Consider the following 21,449-nt stretch of genomic DNA (forward strand, 5'->3'; position numbering starts at 1 on the left):
AAGTTTCGCCTAAGGCCTTGCAAAGTCTAGAGCCGCCACTGGTCTTATTTCTTTGGTTTCTGGAGTTCATCTTTGATAATGGGAAACTTTGGGGAGGTAGTGATGGAAAGAGGGTTAAAAACAAGAAAAACCTACCTACCATTTGGAAAGGTCAGGATGTCGCAGTGCACTAAGGGGCAGAAATCAGGGGAATATGTTCCCTGACATTCTATCTTGAGTTCAGGAGAACTTCTATCATATTGCTGTACTTTCTGAACGTTCTGTAAGAACTTTCATTCAAAGGAGATTAATGCACCTTGTGAACTCAAAGATACTGCATTGACATTATGAACAAAAATGGTAAATAAAGGCAAAACATGAAAAAACAACCTCAAAAGCTTTACCACACCCTAATAAAATCATTGTTTAAAATTGATTTTAGCAAATAAATATTACAATCCTGCCACCTGCTGGCCAAACAAATCTCTGCTGAAAGTATTAAAGGAGAACTATGGGGTCAGGGCTTTTCACCATAGTTCTCCTTAGGGTAACGGGAGGACACAAACTAGCGTCCTCCCGTCACCCTAAGCTCAGTATACTGCGAGCTGCAGCTCGCGGTATACTGAGACGCCACAGCGGATCCCGACATCGATGTCGAGATCCGCCAAAGCTGCGTGAGTGACAGCTGGCTCTGCCTATCTAGAGGCAGAGCCAGCTGTACCCACCCCCTCCCCTGTGCGTTCCGCCAGTCAGCGCTGGTGGATCGGAGCGGGGAGGGGGGAATCCATCCCCTCCCCTGTCACGGCAGCGAGCCGTGATAGGATCGAGAAGTGAGCGAACACCGGTATGTGTTCGCTCACCTCCCGATCGACTGAGCCGACCTGTGGCAGTCTCATTGTCACAGGTCGGCTAGAACTATGAGGTGAGTGAAAAGCACTCACCTCATAGTTCTCCTTTAAGGCTCCTTCACACCATATGCGCGCATTCACAGCTATGCGTTCCCTTAATGTGACGCGCATTCACACAATGCGCAGGTGTGAATGCGGGCTATAAGTTCACCTGCATTAATCTTATAGGGAAGGTTTACTCTATATGTGGTGACTAGCGTTTTATCACAATAGTGTCCATTGCAGTGATAAAAAGTAGTGCATGCATTACTTTTTTTTCACTGCATGGCAGTTCAACACTTGTTGTGGTATCCAGAGTCATAAATAAACAGCAATCAGGAAAGATATCCCCCACACACCGTACAGCAATCAGGACTGGTGCTTGAAATAGCAGTGGTGCTTGTAGTGATGTCTACGGATGGCGCCGTGCATATCCAGAGATAGTAGCAATGAAGATCACCAGCACTCGCAGGATGAAATAAATCCAGATGTTATTTTTATTGTAGAACTATGTCACATATGTACTATAGCCAACGTTTCGGAACCCCGCAGGGTCCCTTCATCAACAACCCCCATTCCATCAGGGAGTGCGTTGGGGTGTCATTCAGAGTGAATGGCAATGCAGCTCAACGCACTACCTAGCATGTGGTACTTTAGCACAACGCTATGGTGTGAATAGTCCCTCAATGAAGTAAATAGATAAATGGCTCTCTACTATTAAGCAGTCTCAGTGCTAAAACTAGATGCAAAGTAGGCCCAGGGGTGTAAAGATTTGCATGGCTTGGGTCGCTATCCTGAAATGAGGAAAAACCCCTTCTTTTTTGGATTAGTAATGAAAGTGATGATATAAATATCTTTTACTCTAAAGCTAACTATACACTGGTAGATTTTCATACCAATAGTCATACTAAAAAATCTCCTAGGAACATTCGATAATAGAAGTGTTCATCCATCTAATAGCACTGGCTTTACAGGGTGGAAATAAAGTCTCCATTAAAAAATATGGTGGTACAATATGGTCAGGTCTCTTCATCTATTAACCAAAGAGGCATATTTCAGGGGTTCATAGAATAGGTAAATCCAATATAGTGGCAAGTAAAGTGGCTACTTGTTTCCAAAAGTCAATTATAACTGTGCAACTCCAAATGAGATGCCTGAAGTCAGCATGAGTTGGCGTATAGCGTATACAATTGGAGGTGGCCATAGGACCCATTTTATGTAGACAGATCAGGATTAAATCAGTCTGATGAGTAGAGTACAATGTAATCAGTCGTTATTACTCCCTATCACGTACCTGGGTGGAGACCGAGTCGAGCAGGGGACGGCTACCCTTGCAAACCTTGTCCAACTCCCCAGAAAGTGGCGACAGGATAGAGTGAGGACGCAGGAGTGCACGAGTGCCTGGGGTGCAGATCTAAAGAAGTCCATGCAGACACTTGAATGAAGAACCAGGTAATGGCAGGTGAAGAATCTGGCTGGTCCACTGAACCTAGCAGAGTACCGGAACAGGCAGAAGATATGAAGTCGTGAACACAGGCCTATAATCGATAACCTCTGGACGAATCAGTGCCAAATTGGTAGACAAGATCAGGGTCAAGGTCACAAGACGAGGTCAAGCACAGAGAAACAGAAGTGAGGTGCAAAATCAGTAAGTGGAAGTGGAATCGAGGTCACAAGCCAGAATCGCCTTTCAGGAAACAGAGTAGCAGGTCGGCTCACAGGAGTACAGAAACAAATGAAAGACCAGTCAGGCAGATCAGCATAGGCAGACTGGCACCAATGAGCACGTCTGTATGTGTGCACGCACCTACGCCCGTGCACTGAATCTAATTCCTATGTACATGAGCCACAGTGCGCGCCTTCATGCTGGTTTGTGAGTGTGCCATGATGCCTTTCTACTGTACCACTGTTCAAAGCCCATTTCGTGTGCACCTTACTGTATAACTGGTAACAAATTGTTGAGTGCGTTTGTCGTTTGTTTTGCTTTACCGATTTGGTGCAGCGACGCATGGGGTTTCTCAGCTGCCAATGGGATGTGCGGGATCCCTTGTGTGTCTCTGTACCTTTAAGGAGGTGGGGCGTCCTCCTGACAGGCCTGCACCCAATTTGATATCTTCTGCCCCCATGTGCTCCAAGATGGAGACTCTCATAGTTTAGAGTTAGGACCGCACTATAAGAGGTGCCTTGGCGCGGCAGTGCGGCTTACACATCCTTTGCAGAAGACGTGTATCCAAACCTCTGTCATTGTCCTTAGTGGTGAGACAAGTTGTTTTACATGCTGGTTTGTGAGTGTGCCATGATGCCTTTCTACTGTTCACTATGATTTACTTCTCTTCTTTGTCTAAAATGTCTTGTTGTAGCCTTCCCTTCCCTCACGTCAGTTGTTCACAGAACTGTATGGATAATAGTACGTGAAACACCAGGGGCGTCCCGAAGGCCGGGAATCGCCCGGAGCGGTTACCGGGTGACACCCCGCCGTGACATCTTGGTGATGGACGCCGCAGAGAGAGGTGCGGACAGTCACCTGGTGGGATAAGGTATGCCGCCGGGTCCCCTCCTCTCTCCCGAAACTGTCGGGTGCTCGGTCCTGACCGAGTGTCCGACTTTTCAGAGGGGGGTGACAGTCAGTCATTTTGGTGTCATCACTCCAATGGTGTAACCCGGGTGCGGGTCGCACCCCCCCCCACACCCCCCTTGTGACGCCACTGTGAAACACACATGTCTGGCTACGATGCTAACCCTGATGAAATTCCTAAAGCTGGCCATGCATTGTGCATTGGATTGTGCTAAACACTGTTAATGGGGGAATTCCTCCTCTCTGACCAGCTATCATATACCGACAGCAGCAGGTGAGCCACTGTGTCAGATTGCCTCTGCGATCCCAGTGGCTCTGCTTTTTTGGAACGCACAGGAGCCAACAGGGCCACACACTGCTTAAATTTGGAATGGAGTATGGCCAGCTTAAAATTGAACTTTACCCATATCTTTAAAAGAACATCAGTCACTTTCAGAAATATTTAGTAATGACAATCTACAAACAGATACAGTACTTATAGATAATTGCCGGCTTTTTATTCTTTGCATACCTTATTTTTCTTTTCCTCCCCATTCTTCTCACAGTGGCCATTTTTACTATGGACAGATTAATATATATCTCCCTTTACTTCCTGGAACTCACTAGGACATGTGACCATGCACATCATCTCAGGGGAGGAAAATGCCTTTCCCTGAGATCTCCTGAGATTACAGATGGGATTTCCCAGCAATGCTCTGCTGATGTCACCTTCCCAAGATGCAATGTTTGTGCACAGGTTACATCACGAGAGGAGCAGGAAGTGGAAAAACAGTAATTGTAAGTAAAAAGGAAAAAAATGTGTTTGTTTAACTAATGAATGTAAGAGGATTTCATATCGGCATGCAGAGGTGCATGCTGATGTGATTTGTAGTGAAAGGGGGTGAAGGTCCTCTTTAAGAGTGTTGCTATTCAATGCAGCCTTCCTTTGGTCTACCAAATACCGAATCAGCCTTTTATCATGGAAATAAAAATCTTATACTGATGTTATGCAACACTTATGGTGAATAATGCTAATTGCGTGTGACAGGAAGGGTGGTACGTTCCACTTGGTCACTCTTATATAATAAAGCTGTCTCTTGTAACAGATGCAGAAGCAGCTACTGATTTATTAAACTGCAAGAGTATTGTTAGCCAGCCAACAGAATAAGGTTATTTATTTTAATAAATGTTTTCAATGGCTATGGAAAGCCCACACAAATATTTCTCTCTTTTATTATTTGGGACAATTTGAAGACTTGTCATTGTTTCCAGTGGCTGCAGAGCCCAGGTGCCAGGGTCCCAGATGCGCATGGTGTGTTACAGTCAATAGCCCTCTCCAGCAATAGAGGAAGTAGGGTACCATGGCAATGCAAGAACAATGTGCTGCAGGTTTCTTTGACAACAAGAGATGAAAAATGATTCACTGTTCATCCAGCTATATATAGCAGCTGAAGCCACTGCACGTCCTTGCTACATTATAGAGGGAAGCGTCAATCACATGTAATATCAGTACTTTTCCTTGAGACTGAGTTTGCTAAAACTTTGATGGAGGAAATCAAATATTTCTTTCATGCCACTTTTATTTTTAACTTATCATTAAAGCAGAACTGTCACGAAACAACACATTGAAAGCCCTGCAATTAATTATTCAGACAAGGGATGCACCGATACCGTTTTTTCGGTATCGAGTACAAGTACCGGTATTTGTTTTTTTGGTACTCGCCGATACCAAGTGACGAGAAAGCATGGAGCCGGCTTTCTGGCCAATAGCGAAGCCAGGAGCCGTGTAATGACACAGCGCCCAGTTTCCTGATTGGCCGCAGAAAAAAATAACGTACTGGTTGCAAGTAGATCACTCTATAAAACGTTGTCGGCGTCTCACAGGATCCCCTTTATCAGGCAAACATTTACCTGATGAAGGGGATCCTGTGAGACCCTGAAATGTTGTATAGAGTGTTTTACTTGCAACTAGTACGTTAATAAACACGTACTGAACGTGCTTTGGAGTGCCGGTGTCCATCCTTTACTGTAAATAACTGGGGACACATAGTACTATGTGTCCCCAGTTATGAATGAACAGGAAGTGCTGTGCATCACTTCCTGTTCATTCATGAGTTTCTCAATGGGGAGTAGCACTCAGTACAGAGGCTTCTCCCCATTCAGAAACTGGTTGATAGTAAATATGTTCTGAATGAATGGGAAGCCTCTGTACTTTCCATTCATTTAGAACAGAGGCTGCAGAAAAAGAGATTGAGGACTCTGTGTCCTCAATTTCTTTTACTATTTTAAAGGGGAAATATCAGGGGGCTGTTTAGACCCCTAATATTTCCCCAAAGCCCCCCCCAACATAAAAAAAATTAAAAAATTAAAATGAAATAAAAAATAAATAATCAAAAATAAAAAAAACACATCCTGGAGACGGGGCTCTGGGTGACATCACACACTTGTTGGGGGGGGGGGCACGTTTTTTTTTGTTGCCTCGGGCGCAAAGGGAGTTAGCTTTTGCTCTGCCCCTGCGGTGCTCGTGCGGCTGCCGGCTGAATGTGTCAGACGCTGCAGACGGGAAGAGGAGAGGGGACCTGGGAAGCTGCTGCTGCTGCAGTGGAGGTAAGAAAAGACAGACAGGGGAGAGACAGCAGAGAAAGTGAGTGAAGAGACAGCAGATAGAAACAGGGGAGAGAGGGAGGAGAGAGAGAAGAGACAGCCAAGAGAGAGGGCCGGTTCACACCACAAAGTCTGCGTTCCAGAGTGTTCGGCCTCTAGAACACACTGGAATGCAAGCCGGCCGGCTCCCTGCGTTCAGGGCCGGGAGGTTGTATTAAAGTCAATGGCACCGCAGCCACGCCCCCCACCCACAGTGCGATCGCCCACATTAGTACCTGCATTCCAGTCCAGTGCGATCTGCAAAAATAGTGCTTGCAGCGTTCTGGGTGCGGGCGATCACACTGCAGGCCGGGGGCGTGGCTGCTGTGCCATTGACTTCCATGCACCGCCATGCCCCCTCCCGCCCCTGAATGCAGGTGTTTTTTTGTTGGTAGATCTCATTGAGCTTGTCATTTGAAAAGTAGATCTCTAGATGAAAAATTGTGGGCGCCCCTGATCTACAACATAAAGGCTAATTATTCTGTAGTCCATGATAAGAACTAGGAGGGCTAAATAATCTGTTTGAGCTAATACAAGATGTGTGCAGGACTGCTCTGAGTTGACAAGATCAACAGGTATAACAAAATGCTTTCAAGGGTATATAAAACAGGCCAAAAATACATATACTCTAAAGGGCAATTCCACTTTCCCTCCTCCTTCCCCTCCACCGGTACGGGTGACTATTCGTACCCCATACTGCCATGTAGCGCAGCCCTGCTCTTGGGATTTGGAATTTCACTCACAAATGGCGGGTAATCATTGATCAGTGCGGTCAGAAGCGCGTCTCATTGATCAGCGCGGTCAGATGTCCGCACTGACCAATGAGTGCTCGCAATTTACAAGCGAAATTCAAAATACAAACACAATGAAGGGAATTTATCAAAACTGGAGCAGACGCAATCTGGAGCAGCTGTGCATGGCAACCAATCAGCTTCTCTCTTTCATTTTCAAATCTTAGCTGAACAAACTGAAGAGAGATACTGATTGGTTGCCATGAAAAGCTGCTCCAGATTTTATCTGCCCCAGTTTTGATAAATTCCTGTCACGTACCTGGTAAGAGCCTGAGATGACGAGGGCGGCCTCCCTTGCTTCTCTTGACCAAACAACCCTGGTAATTAATGGTGGATAGAGGGTGTAGGGACGGAAGAGGGGCACGAACGCCTGATGAAGAGGAAACACCCGGAGCTGAAGATGCAGGTGGACCAGTTGGAAGGAAAATGATGGCAGACACTTCCTGAAATATGACGTCAGCAATGGGTGAAGCTGGCACTGGAGCCAGATCACGTTGAAGCGTGAAACGTTAAAGGGCACTATAGTTTTCATCACGAGAGGGGAAAAGTAGAGGGTTAATCACAGGTTTATACATTTTTAAGGGCTAAAGTTAAGGGCTCCACATAGAAATAGGGAACATATTCACTTGAGAGGTTATGTTAGGGTAGAGGGGGGGTATATAATATAAAGGAATTCACATTTAGGGGAGGGAAGATTATAGCACATATATCTATAGAATTGCACATAAGGGGGATGAGTTAATAAGGAAGGGTTACATCGATTTTTATAGTACCTGGACTTCCCTCCCCCCACAAGGGAGAGATTTGGATTGAGTGGGAGAAATGGGTAAATTAATAGAACAATAAGAGGTCTTGTAAAATAAAGGGTAAGGCCATGTACGTGTTGTAATAAAGCAAGGTTGAAGCTTTTCTCGAAAATTTAGAGATTTTTGATTAAAGCTTCTGAAATACCTGCCCTTTGATACATGTTCGTGACCAGAATGTATATATGTATGTATGCTTGTTTATATTTATAAATATGGAAATAAAAATATATTAAACGTTGAAGCGGGCAGCGAGGTATAGAATCAGCAAACAGAGGCAGGGTCGTGAGCAGGCCAGGTCAGCAACGTGCAGGCAAGGCAGTGCACAATCAGCAAGCAGAAGGAAGGTCCAGATCAAGCCGAGGTCAGGGGCAGGCAGCAATCAGCAGAGTCCAAGAACAAGCCGGGTCAATATCAGGAACAAACAAAACCAGGAAACACAGGAAGCAGGGCACTAGCTGATGAACTCTCAGCAAGGAACAGGTGCAAAGCACCTCCTTAAATAGGCCTAGGCCGTCTTGCACCAATGTTCAAATAGGTGCTCGTGCACGTGTGTGCACACGCAGTGTAGTGCGCGTGCATTTGCGTGCACGCTCACAAGTACGAGCAATCCTTCCACTAGAACGCGTCGTAGGCGTGCACGCATGCGCATTAAAATGTGCAGCACAAATACGAGCAACACTTCTCTGACAATTCCCCCAAATCTATATACATTTAGCTGTATCATTGTGTGCTTGGGAGGCCCCCAGAACTCCATATGAATGCAATAAAGCACATTTACTGTATAGTGCACATATAGTTTTGAAACAGTATTAGGACCAGCAAACAGATATAAATGTGTTTGTATACATACAGTATATACTGTATACATACATACAGTATATACAAATACTGTATATATAGCAAGAACATACAAAGAACTTGCAGGAAAAGCCCATCAATACATAAAAACAGGAAATAACACATGATGAAAACTCATAAAACTGTATATATTTTCAGGATTGTAAATGCAGCAAGGGAATACACGGCAGGAAATGTTCGTAGCACCATCATCACACTTATTCTTCCCCTGTCAGCTTTCAGGTAAAAGAACTCAAATATGCTAGACGTACAGTGCAGCAATGCGCAGTGCTACAGAGACTAGAGAAAGAGTTCTGTACAAAATGTACACACAGCTCCATTCTTGCATAAAGACCCATTGTTCTCCAGCAAGTCATACCGTGCTTGCAGATTTGCATCATCTTCCTGCCTCTCCACTTATACTTAGTTTTCCAAGAAATGACACAGAGACATATGGTTGAGCGGACGCTTGTGTGAACAAGCTCTTAAAGATGCACTGTCACCTGCCCATTCATCTGACTCTCCCCCGCCCCCACATTTAATCTAGTGTAGCATGTGATTGCCAATTAGCCATTTAGGAAGAAAAAGCACTATCAAATTTGAAGGTCAAATGCTCCCCCTACTCAGATAGAGCAATGATACGAAAGCTGCCACAAATCGGAGAGGTGGCAAAGAAGTGTGTATAGATGAGTAAGTACAGACGTATAGGCATTCAGTGCACAATACACCTGTATCTGCGGCACACAACAGTCCCAGCTACAGCATTTTATGTCCATTGTCTTGTATTTACAGACAACACTGTACCCAGGTGGATGCATGTAAATGTTGGTACCAGCGGTGTACAGTGCTTTCTGTCCATACAAACCTATAGACAGAAAAACACAGAAGCTGGGGTTCCCGGGTACTGCAAATATAGCCATATTATACACTGTATGTGTATACCCCTGTACTTGTAACCATGTGCATGAGCCCTTAAAGGTCTGTGGCGTAAACATATTGGATCCAGACACAGCCAGGCACCAAACAATTTCAGTAGGAGACCAACAGTGGCAGAATATATCATTTTCTTAGGACAGGTGGAAATTTGGAAGGTGCTGTTCATTTGTACTTGTTTTTAAAGGGGTGGCTCCAGGGCTGTCACCCTGGCTTCACAGTCTTTAAAGTTACTGACCTGGAACAGGCATGTAGCCAGTGAAGTTTGAGGCACCAGCTCTCCCGTTGCTTGTTTTAGTTCATAGGCTTACATTCCCTAAGCCTACCCTAGATTATCCTCACTAAGCAAAGCAGATGACATGTCCTTACAGAGAGGCTTGCCTAGTGCTAGAAGCTGGCATTACCATATTGACGGATGAAGCTCTAGTTTTGGGGCAGGGCATAGCTCTGCGGCATCATGAAGAGGGGTTCCCCATCCCAGAACTAGTACCTCTTCCACCATATGACATGATTGCTTGTAGTTTGCACTGCTTCCAGCAATATCAACCTCCAGTCCTGGAAGCTGACATTACCATATTGAAGAAAGAGGCTCTAGTTTGGGGCAGGGCACAGCTATGCAGCATCATGAATCCCACATATCCCACCTCAACCTAACCTGAACCATCACATTCTCAAATAATTCATCCCCTCACAGCTACCTCCTCATGTATCATTTCACCCTCCTCTTTTAGATTGTAAGCCCTCAGGGGCAGGGCCCTCCTTACCATCTTGTCTTGAATTGTATTGTAATTGTAATGTCTTCCTTACATTGTAAAGCGCTGCGCAAACTGTTGGCGCTATATAAATACGATGTAATAATAATAATAATCAAGAAGAGTTTTCCATCCCAGAACTAGTACCTTTTCCACCATATGACATGCCTGCTTGGAATTCGCACTGCTTCCAGCAATATGCCTATCCCACCTCAACCTAACCGCTCAACCATCACGTTCTCAAACAATTCATCCTCCCACAGCGCCCTCCTCATATATCACTTCCCCCTCCCTTTTAGATTGTAAGCCCTCACGGGCAGGGCCCTCCTTACCATCTTGTGTTGATTTGTATTGTGATTGTAATGTCTTCCTTATATTGTAAAGCGCTGCGCAAACTGTTGGCACTATACAAATCCTGTATAATAATAATAATAATAATAATAATAATAATATGGTCCTCCAGTGTTGGATGGGAGCCTTGGCTGTGACAGCAAACAGCCATCCTCGCAAGTTTCCTTTATTCTTCTTATGTCATTCAATTCTGTGGAGCAGATGACATTCTAATACGTTCTACAATGGCAGCACAATTGGAAGAAATTGGTTATTCAAAACATATTTCCTGGTTGCACATTGATTTCTTGTGTGCCAGGTCCCTTATAAATCAATGCGATGCAAATAAAGCAATCAATTGTGGGAGGTTTAAAGAAAACATATGCAATGAGAAAATGGAGGGTGCAATAGCTAACCTGTGCTTCTGACAATGCAAGCTTTAGATGTATTCTCAGGGGCGGACATACCACCTATGAAGATTGAGCAGCTGAAAAAATGCCTGTTGAAATTTAGGGGCCCATTTACAAAACGTGGGTCGGGAAGGTGCTGAACCCCCCTCTCAGGTCATATAGACATGGACAATGCTCATGTCTAGGTCAGGCCTGGACAAATCACAGGGACCAGGTAGCCAATACTCCTTAAACATTACAGCTGGTGTCTACCGTTTAAGGTTTCCTCAAGTTGATGTCAATGGAGATGGCTTCTAAAATATCCTGCTGGCACCTGGATTGGACACACTGGCTCATAAATGTCATATTAATTCATCCACCCCTGGACTAGGGCAAGTCTAAACTTGAAGGTATTATTTATGATGCCCTAACAGTTCTACTTGTCTGTAATTTCCAAGGGGGCCCTAAGCTGGACTGCACCCACCACAGCATAGAACAGCACTTTTCTTAGTACACTGAGCCATTCATTTAAAAGAGAACTATGGGGTAAGTGTTTTACCCCATAGTTGTCTTAAGGGTCACGGGAGGACATACACTAGCGTCCTCCCGTGACTCAAAGCTCAGAATATCGCAAGCTACAGCTCGTGAAGCAATGAGCAATGAAGCAATGAGTCTGCAGGCGCTGGAGAAGAGTCGAGAATTGCACGGAAAGCTGCCTTTTTTATTTTTAGTGCTGCCCAGTAATTGATTTTTTAAACATTTTTAAATCCTGAAATTGAATCCTTTTGCTAAAGAAGAAAGAAAAGAAAAGATCTTCAACTGCCTATTTTATTAGCATTTATGATTGCAGAACTCCAGCACCCCCTGGTGGAGAATTCCACTACCAAAGCCATTTTGTAATTGTATTTGAAGCGCTACTCAAAGTAGTTATTTTCCATATTAATACATTCATGGATTTCATTTTAAACAACCTAAAAGCATGTAAAACATTTCCTTGTGAAATCTTATGCTTAGTATTGTGACTCAGGACATGGGAGACATCAAAGTGCTTCTACAACATTCAGCATCTAACCTTACTAGCTAAAAAACACCCCAGCCACAACCCTAACCCCTTCATGACTGAGGCCCTTTTTTCATTTTTTGCACCCAAAAGAACTCCACTTATTTTTAAAAAAATTAACCCTTGCAGTGGGGCTACCCCCGCACTACAAGGGCTACCTGCTCGTTTTGGTCTAGGGGCCGGAATACAGAAGGTACACCAGTCACACCATCAAGAGTGCGATGCAGTGCGGTCGGCCTCTGGAACGCAGCCCGGCCAGCTCACTTTGTTTTCGGGCGACGGTGCATTGAACTCAATGGAACTGCAGCCACGCCTCCCACCCGCAAAAATAGTGCATGCATGCACTATTTTTTGCAGATCACACTGGACCGGAACGCAGGCACTAATGTGCCACGCGCTCAGGTGACGGCGATCGCACCGCAGGTCGGAAGGTGTGGCTGCGGTGCCATTGAGTTCAAAAACGCCCAAAAACAAAGTGAGCCGGGCAGGTTACGTTCTAGAGGCTGAACACACTGGAACGCGCTCTTGATGGTGTGACTGGGCCCTCAGTGTGGGGGTAGCCCCACTGCAAGGGATAATCTTTTAGACTCCTGGAGTTTAGCCAACAAGTACAAGAACATAACCAGACCATTTTAGAACATGGCTGCTCTATGAAGAGGCTCTGACCAGGGGGTGCCCCCAACCTTTTTCCAGCATAGTCCTCAAAATACATCTAAAGCCAAAACCTCTCTATTTGCCCTGGTGATCATTGTCAGCATGACTGAAAGTTTGGCAAAACCAAAAGTTTATGCCACTGGAACAAGAATAGAGTGGAAATCTTAAGCTGGTCATATGCTATACAATTTGATCGTACCTTCTACTTTCTCCCCTCTAAGTTCCTTTACATTTACCAAAACTATGTAATGGAGTCAAGCCTAAACAATTCATTCAAATAGTGTCAGACTGGACAGGCCCTTAACTACACAGCTGATATTAAGGCCCCATTCACACCGAGCGATTTATCGAGCGATTTTTGCAGCGATATCGCTCATATTTCCACGCGATATCGCTCTATGTAGCTTCTCCAATCCATCTCAATGGAGCTGTTCACATCTCGTCGCTCAATATCGCTTGTAGCTCATCGCTGGTAGCCTGTCGCTCCTACATGACCCTTTTTTCGAGCGATTTCGAGCGATATTGCTCCTGATTGCATACAGCCCAATAGGAAAAAGTTGTGCGACTCGTCCGCAATATCGCTCAAAATCGCGCGATTTTCATGTCGCTCAGTGTGAATGGGGCCTAACTCTAAGGGCCCATTCAGACCAGACACTGCACTAATCGCACAGCGTTTGGTGTGTGGTGCCCCGGCACAGAGCAGATGCGCCAATCCTTTTTGTTTTTGGTAGAACTTTATTGAGATGTCACAAGTGACATTTCATTTAGTTCTAGGCACAGCAGGGGGCGGGGCAGTTGTACTGCGTCGCATCCCACTGCGCTGCAAAAAAAAAAGTACATATACCTTTTTTTGCAATCCGTCTGGCGTGACTGGGGTGCCATTAGAAAATAATGGCACTCACAGCACGACCGTCGGCGATGGGCGACTCTGTGACTGCGCGGTATCGTGCACGATTGCCGTGCGGTAACAGATCGCCTAGGTGTGCACCGGCCCTCAACAGGAATTTAAAAAACAGCAATTGTAAGTTAAAGCATGCTGATGTTATTTTAGTGATGGGGTAAAGGTTTCAAGCGTATATTTTTAATGCTTACATTATATTTATTCAATAATGGAGTGTAAAAGCAAAAAAGTGTCCGTGTCCTTCCAAAAAATAAAAATAAATATCTACATGGGTGCAGCCTGCTTCTACAACACTGTGGTCTTGCTTTGCATGTGAAGGCCTGCTATAATTCTGGTAAACAGAAACATTTCCAGTGATATTCAAGAACAGATTGTTTCCATAGCAGCCCTGATACTTGGAAAGCTTTTAAAGAATTACACGATACGATATAAGGACCATTTCTTCATTAGTTATTAGCAGGAAAATGGACCATTATTGAAGAGGCCGCGGTGAGAGCTCGGGCAGCTTACACTCTGATATAACTCTGAGCCAAGGTATTATAGTTCAATCGTAATAATGCCATTATTATACAATCTGGTAAAAAGAAGTCAAGTCACATTAACAATGTTAACCCTATATAGCCATCTGAAGATGAACTCCAGGTAAACGTAAATAAATGCAATAATGTACACATTACAAAAATCATGAAAGTAGATCTATACCTAATCAATAAAATGTTATATAAGCTTCAATATGCAAATTGCATGAAAAGGGGTGGGTCAAGATACCACTTTTAATATGGTGCTACATCCCAGATATTGTAAACCTTTTTTTTTTTGTTTTGTTCAGGCGTTGTACTCTTTAAAAAAGTATGCAAAATCTCGAAGCCTCACAGATAGGGGTCTGGTATGGATTTGACCAAAAACTGGAAAAAGCATAACAAAACAAATATGTGGTGTTGCTCCCTTCACATCAGTCTTCCCTTCAAATCCGGATCCCCCTTCATATCAGAATCCCACCTTCCACATTACAGTTGCCCTTTAGGGCCCAGTCACACCATAAAGAATGCGTTCCAGAGCATTCGGGCTCTGGAACGCAAACCGGTCGGCTCACTTTGTTTTGCGGCGGGAGGGGGCGTGGCGGTGCATTGAAGTCAATGGCACTGCAGCCATGCCCCTCGCCCGCACCCGAACGCGTGGCTCATTGGTGCCTGCGTTTAGCTCCTGTGCGATTTGCAAAAAATGGTGCATGCACTACTTTTTGCAGATTGCACTGGACCAGAACGCAGGCACTAATGTGCCACACATTTGGGTGTCAGCGATCGAGCTTCGGGGCAGGGGTGTGTGGTTGCGGTGCCATTGATTTCAATGCACTGCCACGCCACCTCCCGCCCCAAAACAAAGCGAGCCGGCTGTGTTGCGTTCCAGAGGCCAAACGCTCTGGAACGCACTCTTTATGGTGTGACTGGGCCCTTACATCAGAGTCCTCAGTCCCCCCTTTCACATCAGGGTCCTCAGTTTCCATCCCATCAGTAGCCACAGTCCCCCATTCACATGAGAGTCCTCAGTCACTCCTTCACTTCAGTGTCCTCAGTCTCCCTTCACATCAGAGTACTCAGTCTCCCCTCACATCAGAATCCTCAGTCCCCATTCACATTAGAGTCCTCAGCCCCTCTTCACATCAGAGTCCTGAGCCCCCCCTTCACATCAGAGTCCTCAGTCTCCCCTCACATCAGAATCCTCAGTCCCCATTCACATTAGAGTCCTCAGCCCCTGTTCACATCAGAGTCCTGAGCCCCCCCTTCACATCAGAGTCCTCAGTCTCCCCTCACATCAGAATCCTCAGTCCCCATTCACATTAGAGTCCTCAGCCCCTGTTCACATCAGAGTCCTGAGCCCCCCCTTCACATCAGAGTCCTCAGTCTCCCCTCACATCAGAATCCTCAGTCCCCATTCACATTAGAGTCCTCAGCCCCTGTTCACATCAGAGTCCTGAGCCCCCCCTTCACATCAGAGTCCTCAGTCTCCCCTCACATCAGAATCCTCAGTCCCCATTCACATTAGAGTCCTCAGCCCCTGTTCACATCAGAGTCCTGAGCCCCCCCTTCACATCAGAGTCCTCCTGATGTTCCCTTCCTATTAGAATCCTACCATTATGGCAGGAGGTGGAGCAGGCCTGGATGGAGTTGAACTCCCGTCCTTTTGTGAATGGATCCCGCCTTCCCTGGATTAGCATCATTAGTTTTCCATGGTGTGGGCAACCAGTTCCCCTGCACCATGGAAAGGCATGATGCTGTGCCGAAATTTGAGGCACCCCTGAAGAAGCCAGAAGGCACCCCAGGATGTTACAGCACCTTGGTTGAGAAAGGCTGGTATAGACAACCAAAAATGTCAACGAGGTATATTTATGCTAACGCAGCACCCAAAACTGTCACACAAACAACAAAATAAGAAAATACAAAAGGTTTATTTGACAAAGAGAAATCCATTCACATAATATACAGTATAGTTCAGCTAAAAAGTGGTTGTTCCAATCTTGTATAGGTCACATGTTCTCTGAGCTTCGGCTTCCATACCCCATACGATGCAGTGTACGGCGAACAGTGTGTTCAGAGATCATTTGAGAGGATTCCTGATTAAGATGTGCAGTAATATGAGGCACTGTTGCCCTTCTGTTGTCTTGTACCAGTCTTGCCACTCTCCGTTCTGCCCTAACATTGACTAGTCGCTGACGGCCACAATTCGCACGTTCAGACCCAGATTTTCGGCTGACAGTCCAGTCTTTAACACTTTAACAACAGCTGCTCTTGAACATTTAACGAATTCTGCTGTTTTGCTGATACTCGCTCCATGGCTCCGAGCGCCAACAATCATCCCACGTTCAAAGGCTGTTAAATCGCGTTGTTTCCCCGTATCTTCAGAAATAAATCACTTCTACTGTCGTGGTAAACAACCTGCTTCCCTATTTATAATGGTCTGGCCCTCTAGCAACTTCAGCGCCAAATTATAGCTAATTATAGCTAATTTGCCTACAAACGTCAGGTGGTCATAATAATCTGGCCACTCAGTGTATAAACCAAGAATATATTAGTAACAATAAGATAGTGAGCCAGCAATGGAGTTTTATAAAAAAAAAGTTGTTTTCAGTACAGAATAGCTGGTGATCCTGCCATTAAGGGCTTTGTTCAGGCACTTCCTGGTGTGGGGTAACACAGTGGCGTCACAAGGGGGGTGCGGCCCGCACCCGGGTGACACCATTGGAGGGGTGATACCAAAATAACTGACAGTCATTTTGGTGTCACCCCCTCTAAAAGGTCGGGCACTCTAAAAGGTCGAGAGCCCGACAGTGTCAGGAGAAAGGAGGGGACCCGGCAGCATACCTCATCCCGTCGGGTGAACGTCCCCTCCTATCATGCGCGGTAATCTAATTGACACCTGCCGGCGGCCATCTTGGTGATGGACGCCGGCAGGTGGCAAAAAGATGACCGCGCATGCGCGATGACGTCACGGCGGGGTGACACCCGGTCTCCGCTCCGGGTGACACCCGGCCTCGGGACGCCCCTGGGGTAACAACAGATTCCCACTGCATTGCATTTTCACCCTATCACATGACCCCCCTGATGAAGCCAACGCGTATTGTGGAGACATGGGCCACCATGGTCACTCTCAGGAAGCTGCTCCAGAGCAATTATGTGTACCCAATGTTGGAGTGAGTGCATGTAGACAGCAAGTGGCAGAAAGAGGTGGGAGGAGATCAGCAAAACTGAGAATATAAAAATAGCATAGCAGTTGTTTATGATACAATGTGCTTTAGCAAGCTAAATGTTGTCCAGTCATGGTTTAGATCCCTGGTACCCAACATGGAGCCCTTTAATACCTGCTGTGTAGCCATGTGAAACCCATATTGGGAAGATTATTTTGCAAAGGGGCAGCAATATCAGTGATCTCTAGCAGTCTCATGTAACATGTCCACGCTCTCTGACTTTTTTTTCCCCAGTCTCCAACAACACCTGTAGTATGCCTGTAGTCTCTAAAGATTCCCTCTAAGCCCTCGTTCACACCTGAACGTTTTGTAGCGCGTTCTACGCTCGACGAACGCTCTACAAAACGCTCAAAAATATAAATCCCACAGTCGAGGCCCCCTATACCACAAATGGAGAGAGCCCAGTGAGCAGAGGGATGAGCTCATCAGTCTGCACTGCATCTGCACTGTCCAATCACAGGCCGGTGGGCGGGGTGATAACCGAGCAGTTTTGACAAAAGTCGATTGAAAAATTGACTTTTACCACAATGCCGAGATGTACATCCACTGATCAGACATCCTGCGATGTGTTTCTTTGGGCACGGCAGGGCCTATTGACCTTCCACACAGGCCTTTAGGCCTCATTCACACCGGCACTGACAAATATGCCTTCATAGGACATCATGGTGTCATGGAAACCGTGCGTTTGCCAGCGAATAGCTGCGTCCAGAGATAATTGAACTCTGTGCCTCCAGGGGTAGATTATAAACACTAAACACGTGTAAAGGCCAGAAAATGAGGCTAAACTCAGAGAAACCTGATCTTGGAAGCGTAAAGTGCTTTTATAGTTTGCAGATCATTCCTCCTGCGCGTGAATAACCTAAATCAGACATCCCAACTCTCCCGGACGTTCCGGGACTCGCCCGCTATTAGATAGCGGCTCCCGGCTGCCCAGGAGAGAAACATTTTCTAGCACAGTAAATCTTTCCCTGCGGTCTGTTTTTAAAAAAAAATTCTGATATCGGAGCCGCTGTCAGAGTTTAAAAAAAAAAAAAACAGCATAGGAATGAATGGCTAGATTGCTATTGGCTATTTGAATTTGCAATAGCCAATAGCAGACTAGCTATTGCACCCGCCCAATGCTGCTGTCAATCAGCAGAGGTGGACCTGAAGTTCTCCATCAGGTCCTCCTCTGCTGATTGACAGCAGCAGAGGGCGGGTGCAATAGCCAGCTTGCTATTGGCTATTGCAAATTCAAATAGCCAATAGCAATCTAGCCATTCATTCCTTAAAAAAAAAAAGAAAACAGCCGATAGCACCGGAAGCAATAGCTTCTTTACTATCTGCCATCATTTCAGGGGGGTGTTCTCCCCCCCCCCCAGATGGGGGGCAGAGGGCACCTCCCTGAAATTGCTTTTTTCAGGTTGGGTTCCCTGCTAAACATAGGAGTACCAGTGTGAATGTCAAAACACTGTGAGAGACCGGGTGACACCCTGCCGTGACATCATTGCGCATGCCGCACGCGTGATGAAGTCATCACGCATGCACAGTGGTCTTTTTGAAGCCTGTTGGCGGCCATCTCGGTGATGGACGCCAGCAGAGAGAGGAGAGACGTTCTCCCGACGGGATAAGGTATGCCACCAGGTCCCCTCCTCTCTCCTGACACTGTCGGGCTCTCGGTCCATGACCGACTTTTCATAGGAGGCGACACCAAAATGACTGACAGTCATTTTGATGTCACCCCTCCAATGGTGGCACCCAGATGCGGGCCGCACCCCCCTTGTGACGCCACTAAGCACAAGGAAGTGCACATGTGCTAAACTCTTGGCACTTTACATTGGGGGCATTTATCAAAATCTGGAGCAGATTTGCACTGCAGCCAATCAGCTTCGCTTCATTTCCAAATCTTACCTGAGCAAACTGAAGAGAGAAGCTGATTGGTTGCCCTGGGCAACTGCTCCAGATTCTGTTTTTGCAGTTTTGATAAGTTCCCTCTACTGTGAATGGGCCCTAAGGGTCTATTTATCAATGTTTTCACCCAAGAATTACACATTTTTACAATTGAATTTGAGATGTTTTTAGACATTTTCTAAGCAGCCCAACATGTCTGCTAACCAGCAGCCAGACCACCACTGATACAGTACAATAAACAGGGAGAGATCACGTGACATGCCAAGTCAAACTGACGCAGATAGAGTACAGAATGGGGGCTCGCGTGACCCGCCAAGCCAAGCCAGACTGCCACTGACAGTGCGGAGGGGGAGCTCACGTGGCCTCGTCACATCGTGCACTCGGGTGCCGGAGCGCGCCTGGAAGGCGGGAAGCGACTGAGAGAACACGCCTGGATAGCGCGAGCACGGCTGGCTCTGGTTCCTCCCCTCTGTTCTTTCCCGACGTGCCTCGCTCTGGCCGAGCGGCGCCATCTTGTTCCGGCGGTGAGGCAGCGAAGCTCTGTCCTCTTTCTCAGTCTTTGCGTTGCACCCACCGACCGAGCCCGCAGAGCTTTCTCTTCCTCCTCAGTGCAGGACATGCGGGAGCGGAGAGGACGGCGGTAGCAGCGAGAAGCAGCCCGGACGCTGAGGCGAGGAAGGCCTTGAGACACGCAGCGTGTGGTGACCCCTCCTCCTTACCTCGCCCCTCACTCAACACAGCAGCATGGACGCCGTGAACGCCTTCAACCAGGAGGTGAGGCCCGCAGGGGGGGCGGGAGGATTTACGTTGTCAATGGAGACTAGGCCGCAGCCTGTCTTCTCATAGTGGAGGCGGCAAGTTTGCGCTTTCGCCTTCTAGGTCGGCCTACAGGCCGCCATACACGTACCGAGGTTATTGTTGTTAGATGTGGAACAGACCACACGTGCGTTTAATGCAAATTTTCTCAACCTAAGTTGAAGACCTAATGGTACAATCATTAGGGGGATTTTCCTCCACTTCCTGTGCTGTAGGTGCCAGGTGATATTTACAATGTGAGGGAAATCCTCACATAGTTGTCACAGAATCAAGTATCCCCATATAAACACTCCCCTTCCTGTTCTGGTGACAACTCAACATTTTGGATGATTTACCCATCACTTTCATTCCCATTGACTGGTGATCAGGACAATTAGAGTGAGTCTCCTGGGGACACAGCAAAAACCTGAAACTCTATGCAAATCTAAAAACAGTTTTGCGTTTAAGGCCTGGTTCACACCTCAACATGATTGCCTATGGGCATGGTTCCCACCTGAGTGTTTTACAGCACGTAGGAACGCCCTGCAAAACGCCCTACGCCCAAAGAAGTACAGGAACTTGTTTGGGGCGTTTTACCACGCGTTTCCATTGGTATTCCCGACTGTGGATCAGGTTTAACAAAGCAGTAACCCCGAGCCACACTCCGGAATACAGCGTACAGGTCTTACCTTGTCCGCGATCCCCGCTGTGTCCTCCGGCGGCTGGCGACTTCCGGGTTCCGGCCCTTGCGAGCGGCCGCGTCGCAGGGGAGGCGGAGCCGGCGTGAAGTTTAAAAGTGAAAATTAAAAACATTTTTTTTTTCAAAAATAGAGGAAAATAAAGGGGGGGAAAATTATACCGCCAGTGAAACGCGCGTTTCACTGAACGGAAAAACGCAAAAAAAAAAAGCTTTTTTCTATTTTGTGATGAAGGGAAAGGATTTGAATACCTGTCAAGTCTTTCTATGTTGGGCTCACTTAGGCCCCATTCACATGTAGCGACATAGCTTTGCAGCGGCCGGGATAGCGCGACTTTCGGGGCGACGGTAGCGCAACCTTCTCCGTCGGGCTCCATAAAAAAAAAATAAAATCGCGCAAAATCCGCTGAAAAAAGGGTCCGGTAGAAGCCACTTGCGACCGCGACATGGAGCTAAGACAGCTCCATTGACTATCATTAGCCGGCGACTTCTCGCGATATCGCGCGGCAAAAATCGTGCGATAAGTCGCTACATGTGAACGGGGCCTATGAGAGAGGATTTCCCCCCACTTCCAGATAGGAAGGGAGACAATTTGCAACAGGGAGACAACAATAAAAAGCTGACAGGGGTTCTTACATTCCCCTTAACCTTTGTCTGTGTTGCAGGTGGGAAGTTTCCCATATTTCCTGTATGGTAAAACTTTGACCAGAGCAGCATCTCTGGGGAAGCCTTTGTAATAGTGACCTGGATTGCACTAACACCCAATGGGCTCTAATCATACTATTCAAAATGAGAAAAACTATTTGCTT

General features: G+C 46.4%; 1 protein-coding gene across 1 annotated transcript in view; it reads left to right on the forward strand.

The window, feature by feature from the left end:
• Positions 1-19,586: 19,586 nt before the first annotated feature.
• Positions 19,587-21,449, forward strand: part of SCAF4 (SR-related CTD associated factor 4) — a 35,225-nt gene continuing 33,362 nt past the window's right edge. The window contains exon 1 of the mRNA XM_018561477.1: positions 19,587-19,922. Within this exon, the coding sequence (XP_018416979.1) occupies positions 19,893-19,922 (30 nt within the window). The 5' untranslated portion in view covers positions 19,587-19,892. The remainder of the gene's footprint in view (positions 19,923-21,449) is intronic.

Source organism: Nanorana parkeri, unplaced genomic scaffold (assembly GCF_000935625.1).
Source record: "Nanorana parkeri isolate BGI_ZX_2015 unplaced genomic scaffold, ASM93562v1 scaffold527, whole genome shotgun sequence".
Taxonomy (NCBI): Eukaryota; Metazoa; Chordata; class Amphibia; order Anura; family Dicroglossidae; genus Nanorana; species Nanorana parkeri.